The 22,083-nt window shown below is 44.5% G+C and overlaps 1 protein-coding gene across 1 annotated transcript in view; it reads right to left on the bottom strand.

Annotated features, from left to right (window-relative positions):
- Positions 1–2,351: 2,351 nt before the first annotated feature.
- ptprn2 (protein tyrosine phosphatase receptor type N2) overlaps positions 2,352–22,083 on the bottom strand; it is a 127,022-nt gene continuing 107,290 nt past the window's right edge. The window contains exons 20-28 of the mRNA XM_061094287.1: positions 17,658–17,805; positions 16,519–16,592; positions 13,153–13,230; positions 10,517–10,636; positions 9,766–9,932; positions 7,537–7,590; positions 6,439–6,503; positions 4,406–4,479; positions 2,352–2,423 (exon numbers count right to left, since the gene is read on the bottom strand). Of these exons, the coding sequence (XP_060950270.1) occupies positions 2,352–2,423; positions 4,406–4,479; positions 6,439–6,503; positions 7,537–7,590; positions 9,766–9,932; positions 10,517–10,636; positions 13,153–13,230; positions 16,519–16,592; positions 17,658–17,805 (852 nt within the window). The remainder of the gene's footprint in view (positions 2,424–4,405; positions 4,480–6,438; positions 6,504–7,536; positions 7,591–9,765; positions 9,933–10,516; positions 10,637–13,152; positions 13,231–16,518; positions 16,593–17,657; positions 17,806–22,083) is intronic.

Raw genomic sequence — 22,083 nt, 5'->3', positions numbered from 1 at the left:
ATTTATAACTAAGTCTTTTGATAAATGATTATTTATCAACATATATAAGTCATATGTCAGAAACAGTGGCTGATGCATAAATAGATAATAAAGGAAAAGGAAGTAGAACAGTTGTAATAATGTCAAATGTGACAGATGACTTGGAAATGTCCTTTCATCTGCAAACAACTACATTAGAGTGTGTTGTAAATCATATATGGAAATTCTGTATAATGCTTATTAAAGATAAAAAGGGTAAATTAGAGCAAGTGTTGCTGATTATTGTTTGAACTATTTTATTAATGACTTCTTCAGGTTTCTAAAAGAAGGTGTCAGGCTTCGTGGTAAATCCACATCACCAATCTTTAAAGCATATGTAAACTATGTATAAAATGACTTATTTCACATGATCATGAAATAAATTAGCTCCATGACATAAACCAATGATTTCCTGGGAAGCATTATCAATATCCAACGTTAAATTCCATGCGATATTCAAATACTTGGGTATGAATAATCTAAAATATCCCAAAAAGCTTAACTTCAAGAAGCTGACATTACTTCGAGTGACAAATGCATTAAAAATAAATGAAAACACACATTTTCTGAGGAGTCATTGCAAACAAGTAAGCTGCCCATCACATCCTTCAGCAGGCACTGATCAAATTGGACTGTGCAGCCTCTGGAGCCTCCTCTCTCTCTCTCTCTCTCTCTTTCTCTCTCTCTGGCTGTGATATTGCGAGAGGACCTCAGTGGCTGGAACACATGACTGATTTCATTTGGAATCCCGACCGCTCTCTCTCCACCGTCGGAGCCGCTGAACCAAACATTTCATCTGTACAAACCTGCGAGTCTCTCCCAGAGAGAAACCCTCAGGGAGCATGATACTGCTTTTCTTTGTGACTTGACTAAGGCTCCCGCTCAATCACACGCCTTTCATTGTGAGGAGCAGCCGGCAAACCCCCCACCCCCCCGCCCGTTTGTGTGTGAGCGAGCACAAATAACATTCGACACCAGACAGCACAGCGGTATTATAATCTGTTTGGATTTATTATCAATCTGAATGATACTTTTCACACAAAATATATAGTTCTCATTGAGGCTCAGTATATATATATATATCTATTTCAGATAGCACTATATAGGGATTCATTGAGTCATTCGTCATCTATACATTGAGGGAATAATCTGTCCTGTTGCACAAAATATCACAATATACCAGTGATGGAGGGGACAAACAAATTCACTCCAATATAAGTTCTGCTTAAATAGCATATTCTTTTTTTTTATCAATATAGGATGACAACATTTCTAAATAGAAGCGATAACTATGTCAGTTATCTAAATTTCACATTTACTATTAACATGAGATGTGATGAACAATTCAAATTTCAAATCAACGAGAAAAACAAATAAAAAGCAGCTGATATGTTGCGATGATCGTGATCCGTGAGGTTTTTCTACGAGTCAGAGAATCTGTGGTTCAGTACGAGACGGAGAAGTCCGCAAAATACAACAATACACAAACACGTTAACATCTATACGTGTGATGCTGAGTATACAGCTGTTGATTCAGATCACAGAAGAGGAAACGAGAGGAGTTTATTTCCAAAAAACGCCACCGATTCATTAAGGGGGAAACATTCTGTACAGTTATATTATTCTTTTTACAGGCGATAACTTAATTTGCTTTATTATTCTAAAACTTCTTCACTCGAGAGCTGCAAAGATGAGTTGGATTATTATTTCTTTACCAGGCTCTCAAATATGACAATTGCGTTTTTTTTCTTTTTTCACATATAGAATATTTAGAAATACAAGACAAGAGGTGAAATGCAGAAGTTCAAGTGGCCTCAGGGACACTGAATATACACTTATTTAAACATTTCATAGAGTACGAGTTTTAAATGTAAATTTCTCTGCATCAGAATCAGTTATTAGAACAAAAAAAATTTGAAAGAAAATCATTTGACATCACGTAAACATCTCGTCAGTGGCACTGTTCAGGAACAACATCACAGTTATAGAGGATCGGGGGGGGGGAAGGCCTCACTGTACGAGTGCTGATCTAAGTTCCTCCATCAATCGACACAGATCTCAGATCGACAGCCGTACTCTGAGGCGAGAATTTAGCAAATACGGATCCAGGTGCAATATCTGGCACAACATTCACAGGTATACAGTATATATAGAGGTGAAGAGGAGGCAGCAGACGACAGAGAAGAGAGAAACAGAGCGAGGAGGAGGAGGAGAAGGAAGGGCAGGGAGAGATGTCAGTCTTGAGTGGGCAGAGGAAACCGGTGCTCAGCCAGCGAGGAGAAGCTGAGTGTGTGTGTGTGTGTAGGGGGGGTCGGGGGTGGGCGATGATGCCTTCACTGTGGAAGCGCCTTCAGGATGGCATTCACCTCCTCTGCCACGGCTGTCAGCGCAAACTCAAACTGCTCCTGTTGAGGAGGAGGAGAAGAAGAAGATAGGGAAGGAGAAAGTTTTAGTTTGTGTGTAATGGCTCCGGAACGACCACCCCAGAATGATTGGCAGCTGCCGCCTCCTCCTCCTCCTCCTCCTCCTCCTCCTCTTCCTCCTCCTCCATCATCATCTGTCCTGACCCTGCCTGGGATGTGTGTGACCACAGACTGGAGGTGAAGGTGAAGCTCTCTCTGAGCTTTTCATCTCGCTGTGCACGTGTACCCTGCGCTGCCATTGATCCAGCCAGGTGTGTCTTAAAATGGAGCTTTTGAGTCAAGCTGTCTCTCTGCTCAGTGTGTGTGTGTGTGTGTGTGTGTGTGTGTGTGTGTGTGTGTGTGTGTGTGTGTGTGTGTGTGTGTGTGTGCATGTATTTGCCAATCCGACTCATAGTTTTCCCTGCGGAGAGCAAAAAGGGGCTGATTGATGTTCGCCCCATGGACCTGGTGTTTTTATATCCCTCTCCTCTCCCCAGGCTGCGGGCCACGGGGTCCTTCGCACAGAGAAACCGTACGTAGGAGTTTGGAGGGAACAGTCTTTAGATGTGTCAACACACAGGCGGCCATGGTCTGGCCTGAGGAGAAGCTAAATCAATACGGAGGAGTCACTGGTGGCTTTCTCTATGCAGTGAAGTGTTTTTCTATTTTTATCTGTGTGTTCTGATGTTGCGATGCGGCCAGGAAAACATGTAAGTGCATCCATCTATACCCACAATGCCGTTATATATCTAATCCCAGGTGGGGTTTAAAGTTGTGTGTATTAAAGAGAAACATTTTAAATGAAGTTTGGTGCGTGTCTTGCTGTTCATATTCACGCCACTGGGGGGAGATCAATCTCTGCCTGACTGATCAGAGAAGGAGGACGAGTGAGGAAGAAGAAAACTGGTCGGACCTGCTTTAATCACTGCATGTTTATGTCAAAAGCAGAAAAAGAAGGAAAATAAACCTTCTCTTGGTTTGTTTCTATTTTTTTGCAGCTCTCCAAAAATAAAGTGGCAAATGACGATTCGTGTCTAATCCTTAAAACCCCAATTCTAACATTTCATACCTCATTAATACAGTCTCATTTCAGTGTAGACGCAGCATGAAGCCACAGAGTGGAATCAACAATATTCCAATATAATTTCACTTTGACATGTCGGTAAAGAAAAGGAGGGAGAGAGAGCAGGAGAGAGAAAGCTCTCCTGCGTGGAACTGAGGGCGCAGATGTAAACGCAGCTTTAATGAGCCATCTAGGAAACGCTGGCGTCTGTTAGCAGGCAGCCTCCATAAATATTATCACCCACCGCTGCATGAGGTGTGCCTTTATTATTATTACTATTACTATTATAATTGTTCCCCTCCAATAACAAGAGAGGAGGAAAATGAGGCTTCCCACCTGTTATGTGCGTTAGTGGGTGAGAGGAACACACGTGAAGCTGTTTTCCAAAATGGTGTGGGGGGGGGAGGGCTCGCTGTGATATAAGCTGTTGAGACTAAAGCGTTTCAGTAGTGGCAGCGTGGGTTTTACAGGAGTGGGAAACACAGGCAACATTTATCAGGATGAAAACGAAATAAAAGACAAAGAAAAGGAGATTTTTTTTTAAATTTCAATTTAAAAGCAAAAAAAAAGCTAAACCTAGTGGTTTGAACATCATGTCCCGGATCAATTATCTTTCTTTTTATGTTTATCTTATTTGTTTGTGTGACAGAAATAAGGAAAATCTTCAAATGCATATATTTCTCTAAAGAAGACCTCCATCAGTTTTAAAGTCTCTGCAATTAAATGTGGACGATGTTGTTCTAATCCTGAAGCAGTTCTCCATTACCACATCATTTCCCCTGATCCCGGGCACATGAAGTACACAATCCTCTGTTTGAATGACTGCAGCCCCTCCTCCCTCCTCCCTCCCTCCCCTCCCTCCCTCCTTTCCTTCCATGCTCCCCCCCCCCCCACCTCTCCAACTCAAAGCCGGGGACCTTACCTTTGTCTGGACCATGCCAGCTCTCTGGTCTCTCAAGTGCTCCAGGGTAGCGGCAATATCAATCTCTTTAGCACCTGCAACAGACCGAAAATTGGACTGAGTTCAAAGCAGCGGAGTAATCCAGCTCACATCTGTCAATCTCTCTTTATGCCGGGCTCCCTTTGGAACAGGGCAGCGATTGAAAATTATTACATTCATCCCTGGAAAGACTTGGACGGGAGCCGAGGACTGTTTCTCGATAAAATATGCAAGAGGATATTTTTGGGGGGTTCTGGGAAAATGTGCAATAATGCATTTGGAAAAAAAAAAAGCGTGGAGCGCTGCTTTCTCTGTGAGAATCTCGTTGAAGAATCGGTTTAGATTGCGTGCAACTGTAAAGTCTGCTAAGAGCTTTTTGATACATACATATCTGAGTGTGTGTGTGTGTGTGAGGATCAACAAACCCTAATTAAAATGATTTATAGCCCTCGCAGCCGCCACGCTGATGATTAACCCGAGCAACAGTTGCTCGCTCTCAGCAGTGATCAGCTGCTGTCGAGTTAAGTCAGCTTTGGCTCGTGTGAATCTGGAAAATCGTATCCTACTTTCAGATTTATGGATTGCTGAGGAGAACACGAGAGCTGAGCTGAAAAAATCAACAAAAGGAAAGAGAATAAAATGGAATGAGAAGGAGAGAGAGTGAGAGGGAGAGAGAGAGCGAGACCCTGAACTCTCAAGATGCTTTTGAAAGTGAGGCAGAGAAAGGAAGCAAAAGAGATGGAGCAAGAGAAGGGATGTGTGTGTGTGTGTGTGTCTGTGTGTGTGTGTGTGTGTGTGTGTGTGTGTGTGTGTGTGTGTGTGTGTGTGTGTGTGTGTGTGTGTGTGTGTGTGTGTGTGTGTGTTTGTGTGTGTGTGTGTATGAGAGAGAGAAGAAGGGGGATTTAATGCAGCTGGACTCGGTACTCAAACTACTCCAGAGCTCAAGACTTTCATGTCTCAGAAGGGCTGGATTCCAAAGTTAAGCTGAAGAGAGGCTCCTCGACCAGAGAGAAAAAGCTTTTGAGAGTGAGATTATGTTCATTTTATACATTTTTCGCTTCTGCGGCCGGGAGACAAAAGGTTAAGAAGAGGCCGGGCGGCGTCTTTCATCGTCGGGGACAACGCAAGTACGTCAGTGAACTACACGAACCTCCATCAGCGGGGGTCAGTCTTATTACTGTTGTACAGTCGGTGAAGGGAGGGGCTGCATCACAGGCGGCTGTGTCCTCCCGACCTGCTCTGATTGCAGGCAGAGAGGGGGGGGTAAAGGGCAGAGGTCAAAGGGCGAAGGGCGGGGGGGCGGCAGGGCTAGGCTATGAATGGTTTTAAAGTGTAGTATTGGTAGAGATCCCTTTCAGGTCTTTTCCTTCCCTGTTATTTTCTATGTAGCTCTGCAGATAATAATTTGCATGTAACTGTGAAGTGCTTCTTGTCTTCTGAGACTTTTTTGATCATAAAACATTTGGGAGGGACCAACTCAAATCAAACATGAAAGCACCTTGAGCTCCACTTTTTTCTCCCATCCTGGTGAAGTCACACAGTTGGATTTGCATAAAAAATTAAATGGAGACGATCTTTTCGAGTGCCTATAGGCTCCAAACTGTACTGACTGTTCTGAATAAATCAAAAATGAAATAAAATAAATGAACTGTTACCATTTAATATTAAATATTGATACAAAAATGTCATTTCCATGCATGTGCCATCTAAATTCACGTCGCAATCATGATGCAGGTCAATACGGCGTGACGGTGACTCCGACAGATAATTACTAATGTGGTCATAGGTTTCTTTGTCATTTTCTATTTCTCTGTTTTCTGTTTGTTCCTCCCTCTCTCTCTCTCTCTCTCTCCCATTTTCTGCCCCGGTCTCCCGCCGCCGCCTTCCCAGGCCTCAGAAGAGTCGGCCTCTAATGCGTCCCCGAGACCCTCCGAGGAAAATGAGAGGCTTTAGCGTTGCCAGGGCAACACTTCCACGCAAGCAGAGAGAGTGAAAGGGAAGCCATTGATCGTTACCTTTCGCCATCCTATTGAGGACCATGTCAATCAGAATGTAAGACCCACTCCTGCCAGCTCCATCACTGCTGGGAGAGAGAGAGAGAGAGAGGGAGAGAGAGAGGGAGATGATTAAGTTTGCAGAGGGAACCTGCGGACGCTTTAATCGCACGGTGTTTTTCTCACAAGGAAACAAATTGCTAATTTACATCCGCGTCGGCTGTGGAGTCTATTTAAACACCCGTTAAACTCTGCACGCCGCTTTAAACCTGATGGCGCAGATAAAATTAAATACTTAAGTAGCAGTAATCGATAATAATCCCTGATATTCTTTTGAAAGTACCTGAAGAGATGTGAATATTTGATGTTCCAATAAATGTGATTATGTTAAGCCTTTGCACACGAGAGCATGTGTGGTCTTGAGACCGGCCCGGGCTGCTGGGGAGAGGGGAATGGTTTCTGAGGCCCACTGGGGACAAAGGCTTTTAAATGCATGCACCTCGGGAGCAGAGGAGAGGTTGAGAGGCCAGGGGCGGCTCGAGGAACAGCTTTTGGAGAGCCTTGCTTTTCCATTACTCCAGAGATAGTCTTATGAAAAGCCTCCCTTTGTGCCCGCCGGCCATTCAACGGCTCTGCATGTTAATTGCAAACAAGGCGTGCACATCTCTCTAATAAAGGCAAGGCCAATAAAACAGGAGAGTGGCCTGAGCACCAGTGCTTCATTAATCCAGTGCTAGACACTCATTCTGCTCAGCTCCCTCAGTGGGAGAGCGGGCTGCCCGGCCCCACGCATGACTTAACAGGATGTGACTATTAAAAGTGGTGAAGAAGACAGATACCTGGTGTTTAATACCAACCAATCAAGGTCGGTTAACTAACTCCACCAAACGGGAAATGGAAGAGAGTGTTTGTCTGCGTGTCGCCGTGCCACAGTATTTCCATACAGACACACGCAGGCAGCGGGAATAAACAGCCGACCCGTGTAGAGTAAATGGACTGAGCGGGTTTAAATAAACAGCCCCCCCCCCCCCATACTCCCCTCCCAACACACAGGCAAACACTCTGTATTTCAGTTCAGCCGCACAGCCACTGTCACAGCGATCAAACAGTCATACTTGCCTGCAGTGAACAATTATTGGGCAAGATCGACCCCGGTAGCACTTGTTAACCTTTCTGGATTAAGAGAAAGAAAAGAGAGAGAAATTACAGTTAGTGTGACATCACGCCGTCTCAAAGGCACGGGCTGGTAAAACATACACTGGAGAAATGATCGATTCTCTCCGCTGAGGTATAACAGCGACAGTTAAAGGTGGTTAAATGTGACTCATGGAGAATCCAGAGAGATGTACCCCCCAGCCCCTTCCCCTCCCTCCTGTCGCTCAATCACTTTAATTTGAGGGGCAGGAGAGAGAGGGAGAACGAAAGAGAGACATCCACGTAAAAAATAGGTCGAGCATCTCTTCAGACGACGTGTGGCCGAGGGATGCGGCGGCGTGATGCTGTGATCGCCGACCGCCGACGCATTAACCCCCGGCCAGTTGGGAACGTTGTACACCACCACAGGAAGGAGAAGGCCAACAAGCCTTTTTTTCACACAACCCGGCCGTTGCCATGGAAACTGACTACACCGAGAGATTCCCTCGTTGTTTCACATTTCGTCCACGACGTGAACAATGAGTTCACAGCTCATCGTATAGCGTCTGTAGTTTAATCCAGACTTTTAAATTAATCATGCATCTGATTTATTATTAGTAGAATGTGAATAATTAAATGAATGCAACATAAATCACACTGCATTTGTCAGTTGTTTTTGTCACTTATTACTACCACTGTAATATCAATGCTACTACCCATAGCGATAATAATGTGCTGCAGCTTGCAATTATTTTTCGTTTTACAAAAAAATACCGAAGGATATTATATCTACATACATATTTGATATCATGCATTACTCATTTATCACTTCTTATATATATTTCAAGCTTCCTGTACCGATTTTTTCTCCTGAAAATGTTGTTTTTGTGAAGTTTCCTACACATTCGTTCCTTTAGAGCTTCAGCTGAGAACTGAACTTGCATTTCAAAGCGCAGGTGAGTTCTGTTTGATGTCCTCGTGAGCTTGATCTTGATCTTCAGTAAAAAAAACAAAAAAACCCCTGGCCTTATCATTCAAATACACGTATTGAAAACTGCTGAATATCAAAATCCAATTAAACTCTTCCTATTGCAGTAGAAATGTTTTTGAATTCATTGTATTGTATTGAATGTTTTTTTTTTATTGCATATATGTTGGTAAAATCTCAATCCGTCCTTGGTTAAAGAGCACACAGAGATGGTTGGAGTTCCCATGCAAGCCAGAGGAAGGAGCAGTGAGAGGAGGAGGTGGAGGAGGAGGAGGAGGAAGAGGAGGAGGAGGAGGAGGAGACGGAGAGTGAGAGAAAGACAGTTTGTGCACGGGCCTGGCTGAGGAGACACAGTTTCCAATGATCACTTTTGTGACTATGCAACTGGGCTCATATTACTAGCTGCAACATCACAAAAATGACACTGGCAACCGCAATATACAGAGGTGGCCAAAACCGTGATTCCCAATAACCTGCAGCAGCATTGATGAGGGGGGGGGGGAGAGATCTCAACAGCAAAAAAAATTATATATATGTAATCACATCACAGCTCAAACCTACACACCAATAACATAAAATGAATAGAACTGCCTGCAAGCCTCACCCAGTTTAATCTGAAACTAAAAACAGCACCAACTCTGTCAGGGAAGGATGACATGATAACACTGCACATCCTCCACCCCGCCCCCCCCCCTCTCATCTGCATTACAAACGCAGGGAGAGACTTCCATCCACAAATCAGATGCATCTATTCTCATTTGGAGGTCCTCTCCTCTCCCTCCTGGGTTCTCCCAGAGGAGCGATTGCTTCTCTTCTGCCAGAACACATTATCTGGAGAACAGAGTGAGGTTATTCAGTCACTATCTTTCCCCCTCTCCCATGTTTTTAGCCAGACAGCTCTGATTTAATTGGGTGTTTGAATTAGGTGATTTTTTTTTTCCTTCTCTTCCCAAGCCAAGCCAGGCAAGTGCAGGGGCTGTTAATTTGCTGCATCACATGTGCTGGAGGGAGGTGAGGGGGGGAATAGGCCCGGGATGAAAGGGAGAGTGCAGAAACACAGGCCTGATTAGAACCATTCTCCAGGACACCGGGAGGCAAAGGGGCAAAAGGGAGAAGGGACCAGAAGAGGCACTGACAGAATACAGAATATATAAAAGGAAGGTGATTAAGAACAAAAAGCTCGGCTGTAGAAGCGGTGAAATCTCGGAGCAGGATCTCCACTCTACCTGCGGAAGTCCAGCAGCGTCCTGGCCGAGGCGGGGATCCCGCGGTCCATCCAGGACAGGAAGTGGAACTGGGTGACGGTGCGAGTCTCGTTGGTCTGCAGGTTCTTCAGGTAGAAGCTCCGCACCAGGAAGTCCTCACACCAGATGTGCTCGGACACCAGGTTGACCTGAAGATACATTTAGATTTAAGGAGGTAGTTCATACAAATAACACAAGCAACCGCATTTCTGATGAACCCTGAGTGGTTTCCAGTCGTGCAGATAGCTCCTGCACCTACTTCCTAAATAACCACAAATCTCTGTTTCCATGCACACACTTTTTTGCCTTTTTGTTCAGAACGTCAGGAGGAAGATGGATTTCTTTAAAGGACACATATTGTGCTTTTCCAGTGTTTCTTTCCTCGAGTGTGTTATTGTTTCTTTTAGTGAATTTAAAAGTTCTGCGGAGTTGAAAAGACCAAAGTCTGCGGCGGAGGGAGCTCATCTCACGGCGTGCAGCTGGTTCTGACAGACGAAGCCAGGTTAAACAAGAGCGGAGGCCCGTGCTGAAAGTGGTCGACCAATCAGATTAGACCGGGCCAGCTGACCAATCGGAGCAGGGGGGGGTCTTAAAGAGACAGGAGCTAACAAAACAACCGTTTCCGACAGATTCTGGAAAGAGGAGCTGCAGCATTGGACAGGTTTGAGGAAACAGATGCGTTTTCTCAACATGTCTGTTTACTGTCAAGCTGTGAAACCTCTCAGTCACGTACCTCGTAGACGTGGTAGACGTCAGATCCCTCGTCGGGCCAGTAGTGGTGACACTGCTTCACTCCGTTCTCCGACAGTGGCGTCAGCATGACGACGACGACGCAGCCGCTCTCCCACACCATCTACACATCGGGGGACAGATTGTCAGACGCCCGTCACAGACCGATTTCTGAGACGACAGGCCTTTCATAGGCATCTGGAGTCACAATGGCTCTAACGTGTGGCAGACCTGTGCCACTCGGGAGCGGCATATTGAAAATTAGCGTCACACGGCAGCCGGGCATCAGGGTGAAATTGATTTCTTAATCTCGGCGCAGGAAGTATGAATAAATGTCACCTCTCCGCGTGTGACAAATGATAAATGTTGGGTGGAGCAGCGGGGGGGGGGGGGCGTCATGTGAGCGAGATCGCAACACAGACTGCACCCCCCCGCCCCCATTTCATCTGATCACAATCTAATGTGTCCTTGGGAAAAAATACAGGCCCACGGCAGCCATTAGGAAGATGAGGAGGAAACACAGGTTTTATGATTGCTATAAAAACACAATGGCCCAGACTCTACACGCTAACCACGAGCTTCTGTGATCCGGCCCAGTAGACACATTACACGCCAACTGTGCCAGGATGTGATGAGATTAGGTTAGGTGATAATGGGACGTAATGTTATGCATTTAGTCTTGTAAAGTATGGCTAATATTTGCAGGCGTAGGGAGGAAAAGGTGCATTCCTGCTTTCCATTTTCAGCCAGAACCCATCATCTGTGTTTCTTTTTTTAGTTTTTTTTTGTCGTAACATTCCGAAAACGAGCCGCTGTGTGAACTTATGCTGATTGTTTTTTTTCTTCTTGCATTGAAATTCTGAGGAGAGCAGGAGAGCGAGGCCCAGCCGGAACTGAGGTAATAGCAAAGAGATGGAGGAAGGATGGAAGGGTGGAAGGGTGGTGGTGGTGGTGGAGGGGGGGGACGGATCGAGGAGTGAAGGATGAACGGATGGAGGAATGAGGAGTGGAGGATTAGGAGCCGAGCCGCCTTCCACAGCGCTGCCTGGGGCCAGTATGGATTAGAGAGGACGGAGCAAAAAAAAAAAAAAAAAAAGGAGATTTGCCTACTGCACCGTCCATTTGCATGAGAGCGTCGGTGTTTCCTCTTGTTTGTTTACTTTTAATGGAAGGAGAGAGAGTGCCACAGTCCAAGGTTAACCACGTCCAATAATGAACGGGTCCTACTTGTTTCCCAGAGACGGAGCTGATGTTCAGCCCACCGGACGATCTGTGTCTAATTTTTTCCATTATTTTTCTGCTTAATTGGGAAGAGTTGAGTTCACGGTTAAACAGCACATGAGCTAATGGATGTGCATTAATTCACCTGGCGCACGAGGAATTTGGCAGAAAAACAAACAAATAAGCAAAATGACGGAGAGGCAATTATCAACTGTTTCAATTAAGGCTCAAATTGAACAGAGAGCAGGGCAGCTTTCATTTCTATTCGAGCTGATGTGGTCAATTAATGTACATTTTCGCCGAGCTTTTCTCTATTTCATTAACATGTGCACAACGCGAGGACAGGGCTTGTAAGCAGGATTGTTTTTTTAAGTTAGAAAAGCCATTTAAACGACAGTATTCTGATTTTGGATGTGCAGAACCAAACAGAACCGGCTCTGGCGTCTGTGCCAACACAAAGTCGGCACCGTTCGAGTTCCAACTTCTACATCCTGGTCACGAGGAGCAAGACTTCCCCATATGGAGGTGATGGGCTCTCTGATAACTACAGTGCCTTCCTATTAACCTATACGAACGCTATTTAGCGACCACAGGTCATTTATAAAATACCTCCACACAAGTCAACATGTTTTACAACAGCCGGTGATTGATGGCGAGTTCCTCTGACATTTCGGGACAAGAGGAAAAAGGCTAATCTAAGCAAACATCAGGAATATGATAAATGATATAAGACTTCCTGACTTTCATATAACACCAGAGGCTGCAGGTTGGTTTCATGTATTCTGCTGGTGTCGCTGCGGTAGCACATTAATTTCAAGTGTCTCATTTGTTACCATTACTTTTGTCACAGGGAGGTTTTTCTGAAGATCCAGTTTTTCTAAAATAATAAAAATCTATTTGAAGGATTGTCATGCTTTAGGTTTTGGAACCATTACTTACTGTAGCAGTTTGAGGGACGTAAAGAGGAAGTATGATGTTGTGAAAATGGGATATTTCTGTCTTTTTCTCTGTGGTTTGATCAACGTAACAAACAGACATCAGATACAAGGATTTCCTGTAAATCAAACTGAAATTGAATATGTGCATCCTGTCGTCTGAGTTTAGATTTGACTCCGTTATAACTCTGGGAAGTAGTTTGTGATGCAAACTGCAGCAATCAGGCTTTAAGCGTTCAAGTTTACAGACACAACTTGGAAAAAGGTGAATAATCACATGCTGATCTGCGTGACTGATCCCACCATCACTGAAACACTGATGAAACATGAATCTAGACAATCTTACGCCAAGAAGAAGACATCAAAAAACCCATCCACACAACCCAGCTGCTCTGTGGAGGTTCTCGCCGACGCTCGCCGCTGCAGAAATAAATCGGTAAAAAGAAAATAAGATAGACGGAGAGTGAGTGGAGATGAGTTTTACCTGCCAGAAGTCTGCCACGGTGGAGGCGAGTGGGCCCTGCGAGGAGATGTAAGTAGGGTTGCGAGGGTCATGGTCCATCTGGGAGAGAGGGAACAGAGTGTGAGACGGCGACTGGCTGATGAAAACACTCTGTCTGGGTAAAGGACTTGCATCAAAGCCTCCATATGGACGGAGGAACAAACAGAACATCAGCATCGTTTGAAGGGAAACATTTCCTCCTTCTTTCCTTTCCGCTGCATCTCATTCTCCATCATCCCTCCTGTGATTGATTCGGCCTCTCTTCCCAACTTTCCTCTCGTTCCCTTCTGTCCTCAAGATGCAGCTTTTTAAAAAAAATGCAATAAACTGGAAACTCGGGCTGCTGTGAATGTCACGCTGAGCAGACATTCAGTGCCGAACACACATTTGAAGGACGAGGTTTTATATCTTGTTTTTGTAGTAAAATGTTAAAGACTCTATAAACGTTATGTTTTGCATTAAAAAAAAGGCAAAGAAAAAGGACCTTGGACTCTGGTTAAAGCAGCAGCAGCGTCCGACCCTGTGAATTTTCAAAATAACCACTTCATGACTCTACTTTCCGATACTTCATCTCATCATTCGTTCAGCTGCTGTGCCCCGACTTCTCCACCACATCTCCAGACAAATATAGACCTCAAGAAATGGCTTCAAATCTCAATTTTTCTTAGAGCATTGACATGTTCCTACAAGATACATGATATTGTGGCGGGACCTGAAAGCCTGGAGGCGGTTGACATGAGGGAGCTGCGCGTTGAGGTGGGACATAATGACACAGGACCGGGGGGGGGGGGGGGCGGCTTTGATTTGAGGGATGTGATTGGGACTTGATTGAGTAGGTGTTGGCTGAGGTCGCCCCCTTCCCCCTCCAGAATCAATGATGACGTTTTATTGAGTGATTTCTTTATGCACACCCTCGAGTGCGAGAGGCACCGGTGGAAAGATGTTGAGAGAAATTGTGTAATTGTGTGTTTGTGTGAGAACAAAGCATAGTAGAGGTATATTTGCAATGAAACCCGATACATACAAATGCTCATGTGTCTGTGTTGGTGAAGGATTTCATTTACTGTTATTTTTGGTAGACCTATAAAAGATCTTAGGCAAAATTCCATTCCAAATGATTAATTTCTTTGCATATTTACCTTCCGTTGAGTGTCATGACCTCTCTCCCTCGTGTAATGACTCCAACACTGAGTCATTTAGCGAAGGAGAGATCTCAAGAAATTATAGGCTGATAATTAACGGCTTTCCGTTTCTTTATGAACTTGTTTTTCATGCTTCTTTATAAATATGACTTGAATTAGGCGTCTAGATGTAAGACAGGGTGTTTGTGTTCATTCTGGGTGTTTGCAGGTCTAACGTTATGATTATTAGAAGGTGTGTGTGTGTGTGTGGGGGGGGCAGAGGTGACGCCTGAGTGACTGTAAATGCTCTTTCAGTACACCTACACAAAAGCTGGCTGAACAGGGAAAGTCTGACTGCCTACTCTGTTGAAAACCTCTCACAAAAGACACGAAACACTGTTCATTACCCAGTGTTGGACTTCAATTAGCCTTCAGCGAGTTGTTCAATGCTCTCTTCATCTTTCCGGGGCAGAAATTCTTTATGCGAGTTTAAAAAAAAAAACACGCAGAAATGAAAGGCTGGTGCCGAATGCTAGCGCCGCCGCCACTCCGTTTCTGCCAATCTCAAGGACACAGACATACTGTAGCTGTGCGCTCACATCCCTGGATGAATACTAAAGCGCGAGCATGAAAGAGTAGTCCTGCGTTTCCTGCCGTCCCCCCCTCGCCACCGCGGGAAGAAGGGAGAGTGCAACAAGAAAGACAAAGAAGTGCTCTTTGGTTTGAGGTAAAATAGCTTGTACTAAAATAGCTCCCCGGCGAAATATCTGTTCCTGCAGAAGCGTCGCGGCTTTGAACACGCTGCAGCGCCTTGATCCTGTGTTTATATAAGAGAGAGAGAGAGAGAGAGAGAGAGAGAGAGAGAGAGAGAGAGAGAGAGAGAGAGAGAGAGAGAGCTCGGGAGCTAAACGCCGGCTTCAGCTCATCCCAGATAGTTTGGAAACAAAAGCACGGAGAACAGGTGGGAGAAGGACAAAAAGCCTCCCGGTGTATGAATTTGTAAAAGAAAAAGAGAAAGGGAGCAGAAAAGGAAAGAGAGAAACCAGGCTCTGACCACATTTTGTGTCGGCGCACATTCCTGCAAACCAGCCCTCGCGCTAATGACGCCCTAGCCTACATGTGGGAGCGCTTGCATCACTTTGTGGTCAAGCAGTAACATTTATCCGAGGCCTTTCCGTGTGTGTATGTGTTTGCACCCTGAGCTCAGATCACCCACACGTCGTCTTTGCCTCTCTGACCCTGGATCCCCGGAAGAGAGGCGACAGATTATTTACTCGTAGCCCGCTGCCCCTGGAGCTAATGAGGAAGAAGAGGCCGCATTGACAGACATAATTATCACAGTCTCGCTGGCCTCACCCAGGGGTTTCTTTTGTGGTGTAATTACTGCCCTTTCATCCGCACACCACTGCATCCGCCATCCCTTCACCCGTCTCCACCTTCCCCCTTTTCTTTTAAACTGCACCAAACTCTCTGGGATAACTTTACTTTGCACCAGTTTTCTAACGCACTTATCAGATTTTTTTCCCCCCCTCACTTCTTCCCCTGATTGATTAACTTCATTATCATATTATTCTATGAGATGCCAAATGTCGCCACTGCACTGTTTAAAAAAAGCTCAAAAAGCTCTATGAATATGCCATTAGAGGAGATGGAGGAATAAATTGAGCATCTAAGAGTCGCCATTGTTTGCCTCTGAAGAGTAATGGGCTTTTAGTGCAGCTGTGTGTGTTCCCATCTATCTTCTTGGGAAATTTTTGGCACTGTATTTGAAATGCATAGTTTCCTGTTCCCCCCCTTTGATAGAATCCCCTTCCAGCAGCCGCAGGGAAATCATGACTGGCAATATTTTTTGGAGGGAGGAAATGCTAAAAAATAACAAAAAGTGCAGCCCTCTCCTACTCTGAGGTCTTTCTGGGGTTTGTTCAGGATTTGTTTAGTCAAAAATAATGTATAATTCTTTTTCAGTGCAGATTAAAAGGGCGTCTCGGGGAGCAGCCATTTTGAAAGCAGCGAAAACAGCAGCGTGACTCGATGAGGGGACGTGAATCCACAGAGTCACGAGAACAAAGTTGAGATAAACGCTGTCGGATTGATGTCAAATCCTCTGAAACGTCTTTTATCTCAAAGTCAGATCCGACCACAACAGGTGTTCCTGGGACAGAAAAAAGCTTCAGGGACGTGAGACATTAGCCACGATGTAGCGCTGTAATGAATAAACAATACTCACGATTGGACTGGCATTGATGTAATCTGAGTTGCCGTGGTTGTTCTCCGCTTTCAAGGTGATCCTGGAATGATCATCTGTAATGGAGATGCATAATTCATCCACACACATTTCCACTGTTTCTGTTTTCCCCTCCCTGCACAACAACAACAGAATTTTGAGCAGCATCAGAATAGGAAACGGTAGCTGGCTGCAGGGACGGCAATTTCACCGGACTTTCATCATACACACGCTCTGAAGTCCCGAAATCGCTTCACCTTCAATAAGGAATGTGGAATAATGATAAATCTTTCATCTTGAAAGTTGGGAGAATCAAATCAACTTTTCTCGAAGTGAAACATTTGAAAGCTTCATGGAATCTATTTCCTGTCGCTTTGGTCCCAAGTTAAAGGAAATGAAACCTTTAAATCTCAAGTATTTCCCTAGATAATCAGCAATCTGAGTTTTTAATAAAGGTAGGTCTTTATATAACTATTACTACTGATCAGATTTAAACAAAAATGAACCCTATTTTAATACCGATCTGGATCAGTGGGGCGAATCTAGGAATTACATTTTTCTCTTTATTTAAAACTGCAAATATCACATTTAGGCAAATTTCCCAGGGAACAATTCAGGCCCATTTTGAGAGCTGATATCTGTAAGTGTGAGCAATTTGATGCAGCTTGAATGAATTTGAGTGGACTGTTGAGCCTTGGCGGAGGTGCGCTCTCTACTGAGTGCTTTTTCATTTTTTGATATCATATGAGAGATAAAGAATGAAAAGCCATGGGCGTGGTTTGATTAGGTTTGACTGACGGTAACTGAGCCGCTCGCCATCTGCCAGCGATTTCATTTCAAGTCTCAAAACAAGTTGATTTGCTTTGAGGGAGATGAAGAAACAAGTCCTCTTCACAATGACAAGATTCTCTACTGGTTCTCAGGAAGTTACAACTTGTGATTTGTTGGGAAACATGTTCTACTTCCCAATTCATTATCTCATTATGGAAACATGAGCGTTCAGGCTTGTTTACACACTGGTTTTGTGTAACTCTTTGAAGCATCTGTTCAGAAACACATCAGCAGCAGTGATGGCGCAGAATCGCTCCAGCCTTGCGAATGAAAACAACAAACTGGACTGACGTGGGGATGCGTGCACTCACATACGACCACGGCGTCGGAGCGGTTCCTCTTGGAGTTCTGCTCCCCGAGTCCCGCGCTGCAGCTGCTGGGCTCCGCCTGGTAGGAGCACAGCGCCTCCCACTCGCGCTCCAGACGGTTCTTGTTCTTCAAGTGGTCCTCCATGTAGGACTAGAGGACGACAGGGAGCAACTTAGCCGCCATTTCAAAAGGACAAGTCAAAAGCAATTGATGGGGAAACTCAATTTACGTCAAACTTTTGATTAATGGAACGAGAAAACCTGAGATAATTCACTCGTGCTTTATCAGAGCCGGCTGCAAGCGGGTTGTTATTTCTTTGTCATTGTGTTTTCTCAACCAATAAATAAACTGGAGCGAACCACTAAATCCCTGACAACAGCACCCGTCCTTTAGAGCTGAGATCAGGTGTCATGGTGCGTTATTGTCTTAGGCGGCTGTACAGCATAGCACCCGGCTGGAGGAGGAGGAGGAGGAAGAGGAGGAGGCTGCTGGAGCTCGAGGTGAGGAAGGTGCGCTGATGTTGTGCGTCTTTGTGTGTTTGTGCACATGTGTTTGACCCAGGGAGGCGGGGAAGCGGGAGAGAAAGAAAAAAATAAATCACGCACAATTAAGACTCCTGAAAGGTTTGTCTGCATTGGAAATACTTCAGGGGTGTTTCAATCACGTCCCTCACTGCTTGCACAGCCACTGATAAGATTGTCTGCATTTAAGCCCTCGCTTGGAGAAGACAAAATTGAATTCGCTAGAGACAAAGATGGAAAAAGAGAAGGGGGAGGGGTAGAGGCCTGGTGTGTGTGTGTTTGTGTGTGTGTGTGTGTGTATTCTCCCAAAACAGGGCAAGTCTTATGGAGCTTAGAGGCTGTATATCTGGCAAGAGGATTCTCCTTTTCCTTTTTTTTTGTGTGTTGCGCCACGTTTCCCTTTCTCTCCTGTATCATGGCTCCCCCTCCCGACAGGGTTAAATGGTTTAGTCCGCTATTGTGTGAGGCTGAAGATTACAGACTCATAAACTGATGTCAGGGATCAGCTGGCTAATACAATGAAAGTGATACCCAGATGTTCAGCGGTTTTTATTCCATATTAAAGGCGGCGTGCGTCGACTGAGCAGAGGTGACGCTCCATTGTTACATCCGACACACTCACTCCTGTCTGTCAAAAACAGAAATCCAAGTCCTCGCAGAATGTATACAATTACCACCAAGATGACAATCACAAATAAGCCTGTCCGACATATAATAGGCAATTACCCTTTGATGGCTCATGTATTCAGACATCTCCTCAATGCATGCCGGGGATATTAGGTGGCTTATAAGAACATTACAAATCCTGCAGACAATGGAAATCAAAGTTTATTGTTGGATGTGGTACCAAAGGTGCCACTCAGGTCTTAAAAGCCTCACAGGGCTCAGGAAAAAAAACAACTCCAGTGATTAATGCGGCTGCATAATAACAGCACGAGGTGTTCCATCTCAACCCGTTAATGACATGAAGAAGTTATTCTTAAACACGACGGAAGATTTCCGCTGTTACACTTTGAACCACAGCAGCTTTGTACTTTTATTTGAGGCATGCTAAGAAAAAAAGAACACAATTATGAAATGGAATCTAGTTAATGTCAATTCTAATGTCGGGCGACTACGCAAATGCACAATGCTGTCGTCCCAGGGAAATGACAGCACGCCATTATGGCCACTTGACAGAGCCTGTCACCGCTCTGATCTCGTCACCCGGTACAAGTGCTCTCTGCTCGGCAGCCTGACAGCGTTCCACCTCCCCAAAAAATATTACATCTCCATGTGCTTGATACATCCACTCTGAATTGCATCCCGTCCAATTCAAACAACGCTCTCAATCGATTGCATTCCAGATTCTTTTTTATTTTTTTTGCAGCTTAATGCGATGCAGCCAGCAGGCCCTTATCAAGCCCTCCCGATTCTAGGGGGAGGCAGCGGACCATGGCATATTCCAGAGACAGGGTAACGAAGGTTTAGTGAATGGGGGGATTATGTCTGCCAATCAGAGGGTTGGGATGGGAGGCCTGGGTGTCAGGGAAACAATGTCTAATCCTTCCTAAGCAGTCTCCTCGGCTGCAGAGGGTGATGGGTGGAATCAGGAGGAAGGGAGAACCAGGGGAGCCAGACACAACAGGTAACTTATTACCGTCAGGCTCCGCTGTCAAATTAAAATGAACAATAGTGCTAACAGTTTGTACAGGGAGCTTTATGATTTGATAAACAGCCGTGAGAGTTTAAAAAAAACCCAACCTATTAATATACATGTTTTTGTGTGATTAATAATAGCTAAATGAAAAGCACACTTTGTTTTGTATTAAATGGAACAGAAAATTGGGTTTACGTGCTCAACTGAACTTAAAATTGCCGGTAAGAGTCACCGAGGGCAGAACATATTGCATGAGTCAGTGGCTATTTTCTTCCTTTGCCTGAGTCTATTTTCTTTTTTGAGCAAATAATTCATCATTTCAAAAAGAACAAGACCAATAACTACTCAACTTAATGAAAAAGAGCCCTGGAGCTACATAATTATTGATTTCTCTTTTCTTTTTAAGAGGAAAGGGTGATTAAAGCAAGGAAACACGACCGGAGCAGTGATGGAATCAGCAGTTTGACCCTGTTTCTGCTCAGCAGGGGAACAAGCTTAGAAACGTCTCGTCGGGTTTGTGAGGAAAAGTGTAGTTTCTGTGAAGTGCTGTCCATGGTGCTGAAAGGACCCAGTGCTGCAGCAGCAGACTTAAATACACCCACGTGCAAACACATGCTTCCATGTTACATTAGGGGTGGGAATTGGCAAAAATGTGACGATTCAATAGTATTGCGATATATTGCGATACTGCAAGTATTGCGATTCGATTCTGCGATTTATTGAGATTCATGTCCCCAATATTATTCAAAAGCATTACAAAAAATGAGGAAAATAAGACTGCTCAACTCACTTCTAATGTCACATTTAATTCTGTGAACAACATTGTCTTCTACACATTAACTGAAGTGCAAAAACTAAGAAAGGGTAGTGCCAAAACTTTGTCCTTGAACATTCAGGACACAGGACCTTTGTGATTATTTTCTGAATAGGAGACCTCTTACATGAACACTGAGCTCAATCATATAAATAAGAGTAACCTAGAGCTTCAATCAAATTGAGATTATGAGATAATATTGGCATTTTTGTTCAGAAAAAGGAGTTGGTCAACATGCTCAGATGTTAAAGTGCTCCTCTGGGCCGTTACTATATCTCCTGCAGTGGAGAACATCCTTTCCTCAGACACACTAGGTATTTTTTAAACTCTGAAACTCTCCTCGTCATGCTTTGCCAGCCAGGGGCTGTTACATATATAATTGTAAAAAAATATAATTTTTTTTTTTTTTTTAAATATTGCAATACTTTGTGCTACAGTATGGATATAATCGCGGGCGCAAAATATCGCGATACTGAACAGAATCGATTTTTTTCCCCCACCACTATGTTACATGTGGTAAATGTTTGAAATCATTTAGTGGGAAATGGTTGCCTGGTTTCAGTATCACGCTGCTGCTGATAAAGGCTCAGATCGAAGAAGGTAGAGAATGCAAGACAGCAGAGGTGTGTTAAAACTGTGAAAACTCAGCAGATGACTCAGCAGACAGAGGCATCACATTTCACTTCTGGAGTTGCAAGTCATTACGCAAGAGTTTTTTGAGTCTTAAGGTGGTCTGCACAGTGGGGCGCAACATCCTGGCTCATTTACCCTCACGGCACTGTAGCATCGTGGTTGTACGTGCGTGTGTGCTTGTGTGTCGGGGTGTGATCAGGCCACGGAAAAGAAGGACCCACAGCGTGTGTGCTTTGGAAAGCCGGGTATTCATCATCCCTCTCCACACGGTGTGTGCTCCAAAGTGCAAGAGGGGAGATGAGAGCAGAGCAGAGCAGAGATGGGAAAGTATAGGTCTGAGATCAGTGATAACAAGGCAATCTCACACATGGTTTCATGGGAGATGTCGGTGGAATTTTAAGGAAGAACCCCCTATAGGACCTCGGCATGTCAATCACAGCATGAAAGAGAAGCAGAGGTCCCTGTGTGTTTTACCTTTCTACGTTATAATGCCTGCACCGGTGCTGCTGTGAAGAAATTGGGGCTAATAATAAAAGCTCCTAGAAATGATGCACAGTGTCTCTTTTGTTATTGCAAGGCTAAATGCTCTTCTATTGTCGCTGTTTTCAAAAGGGTCTCTACAAACAGGCCTTGACGAGTGCAACAAAACCCATCTATTACCACCAATACAAGGCATTACTCAGATTCACCCTCATTCATTATAGCCTCCCAATATAAAAGCTCGACTTGCAGTGTGATGAATGCTCTCTCCATTAATGGAAACACTGCGAGGCATCTATCCATCTCTTTTATCAAGCTTGTCTCGAATGAATGAAGCTGCA

Source organism: Limanda limanda, chromosome 20, assembly GCF_963576545.1.
Source record: "Limanda limanda chromosome 20, fLimLim1.1, whole genome shotgun sequence".
NCBI classification, from domain to species: domain Eukaryota; kingdom Metazoa; phylum Chordata; class Actinopteri; order Pleuronectiformes; family Pleuronectidae; genus Limanda; species Limanda limanda.
The sequence above is the reverse complement of the archived record's forward strand: the minus strand, read 5'-3'. Positions and strand labels throughout refer to the sequence as shown.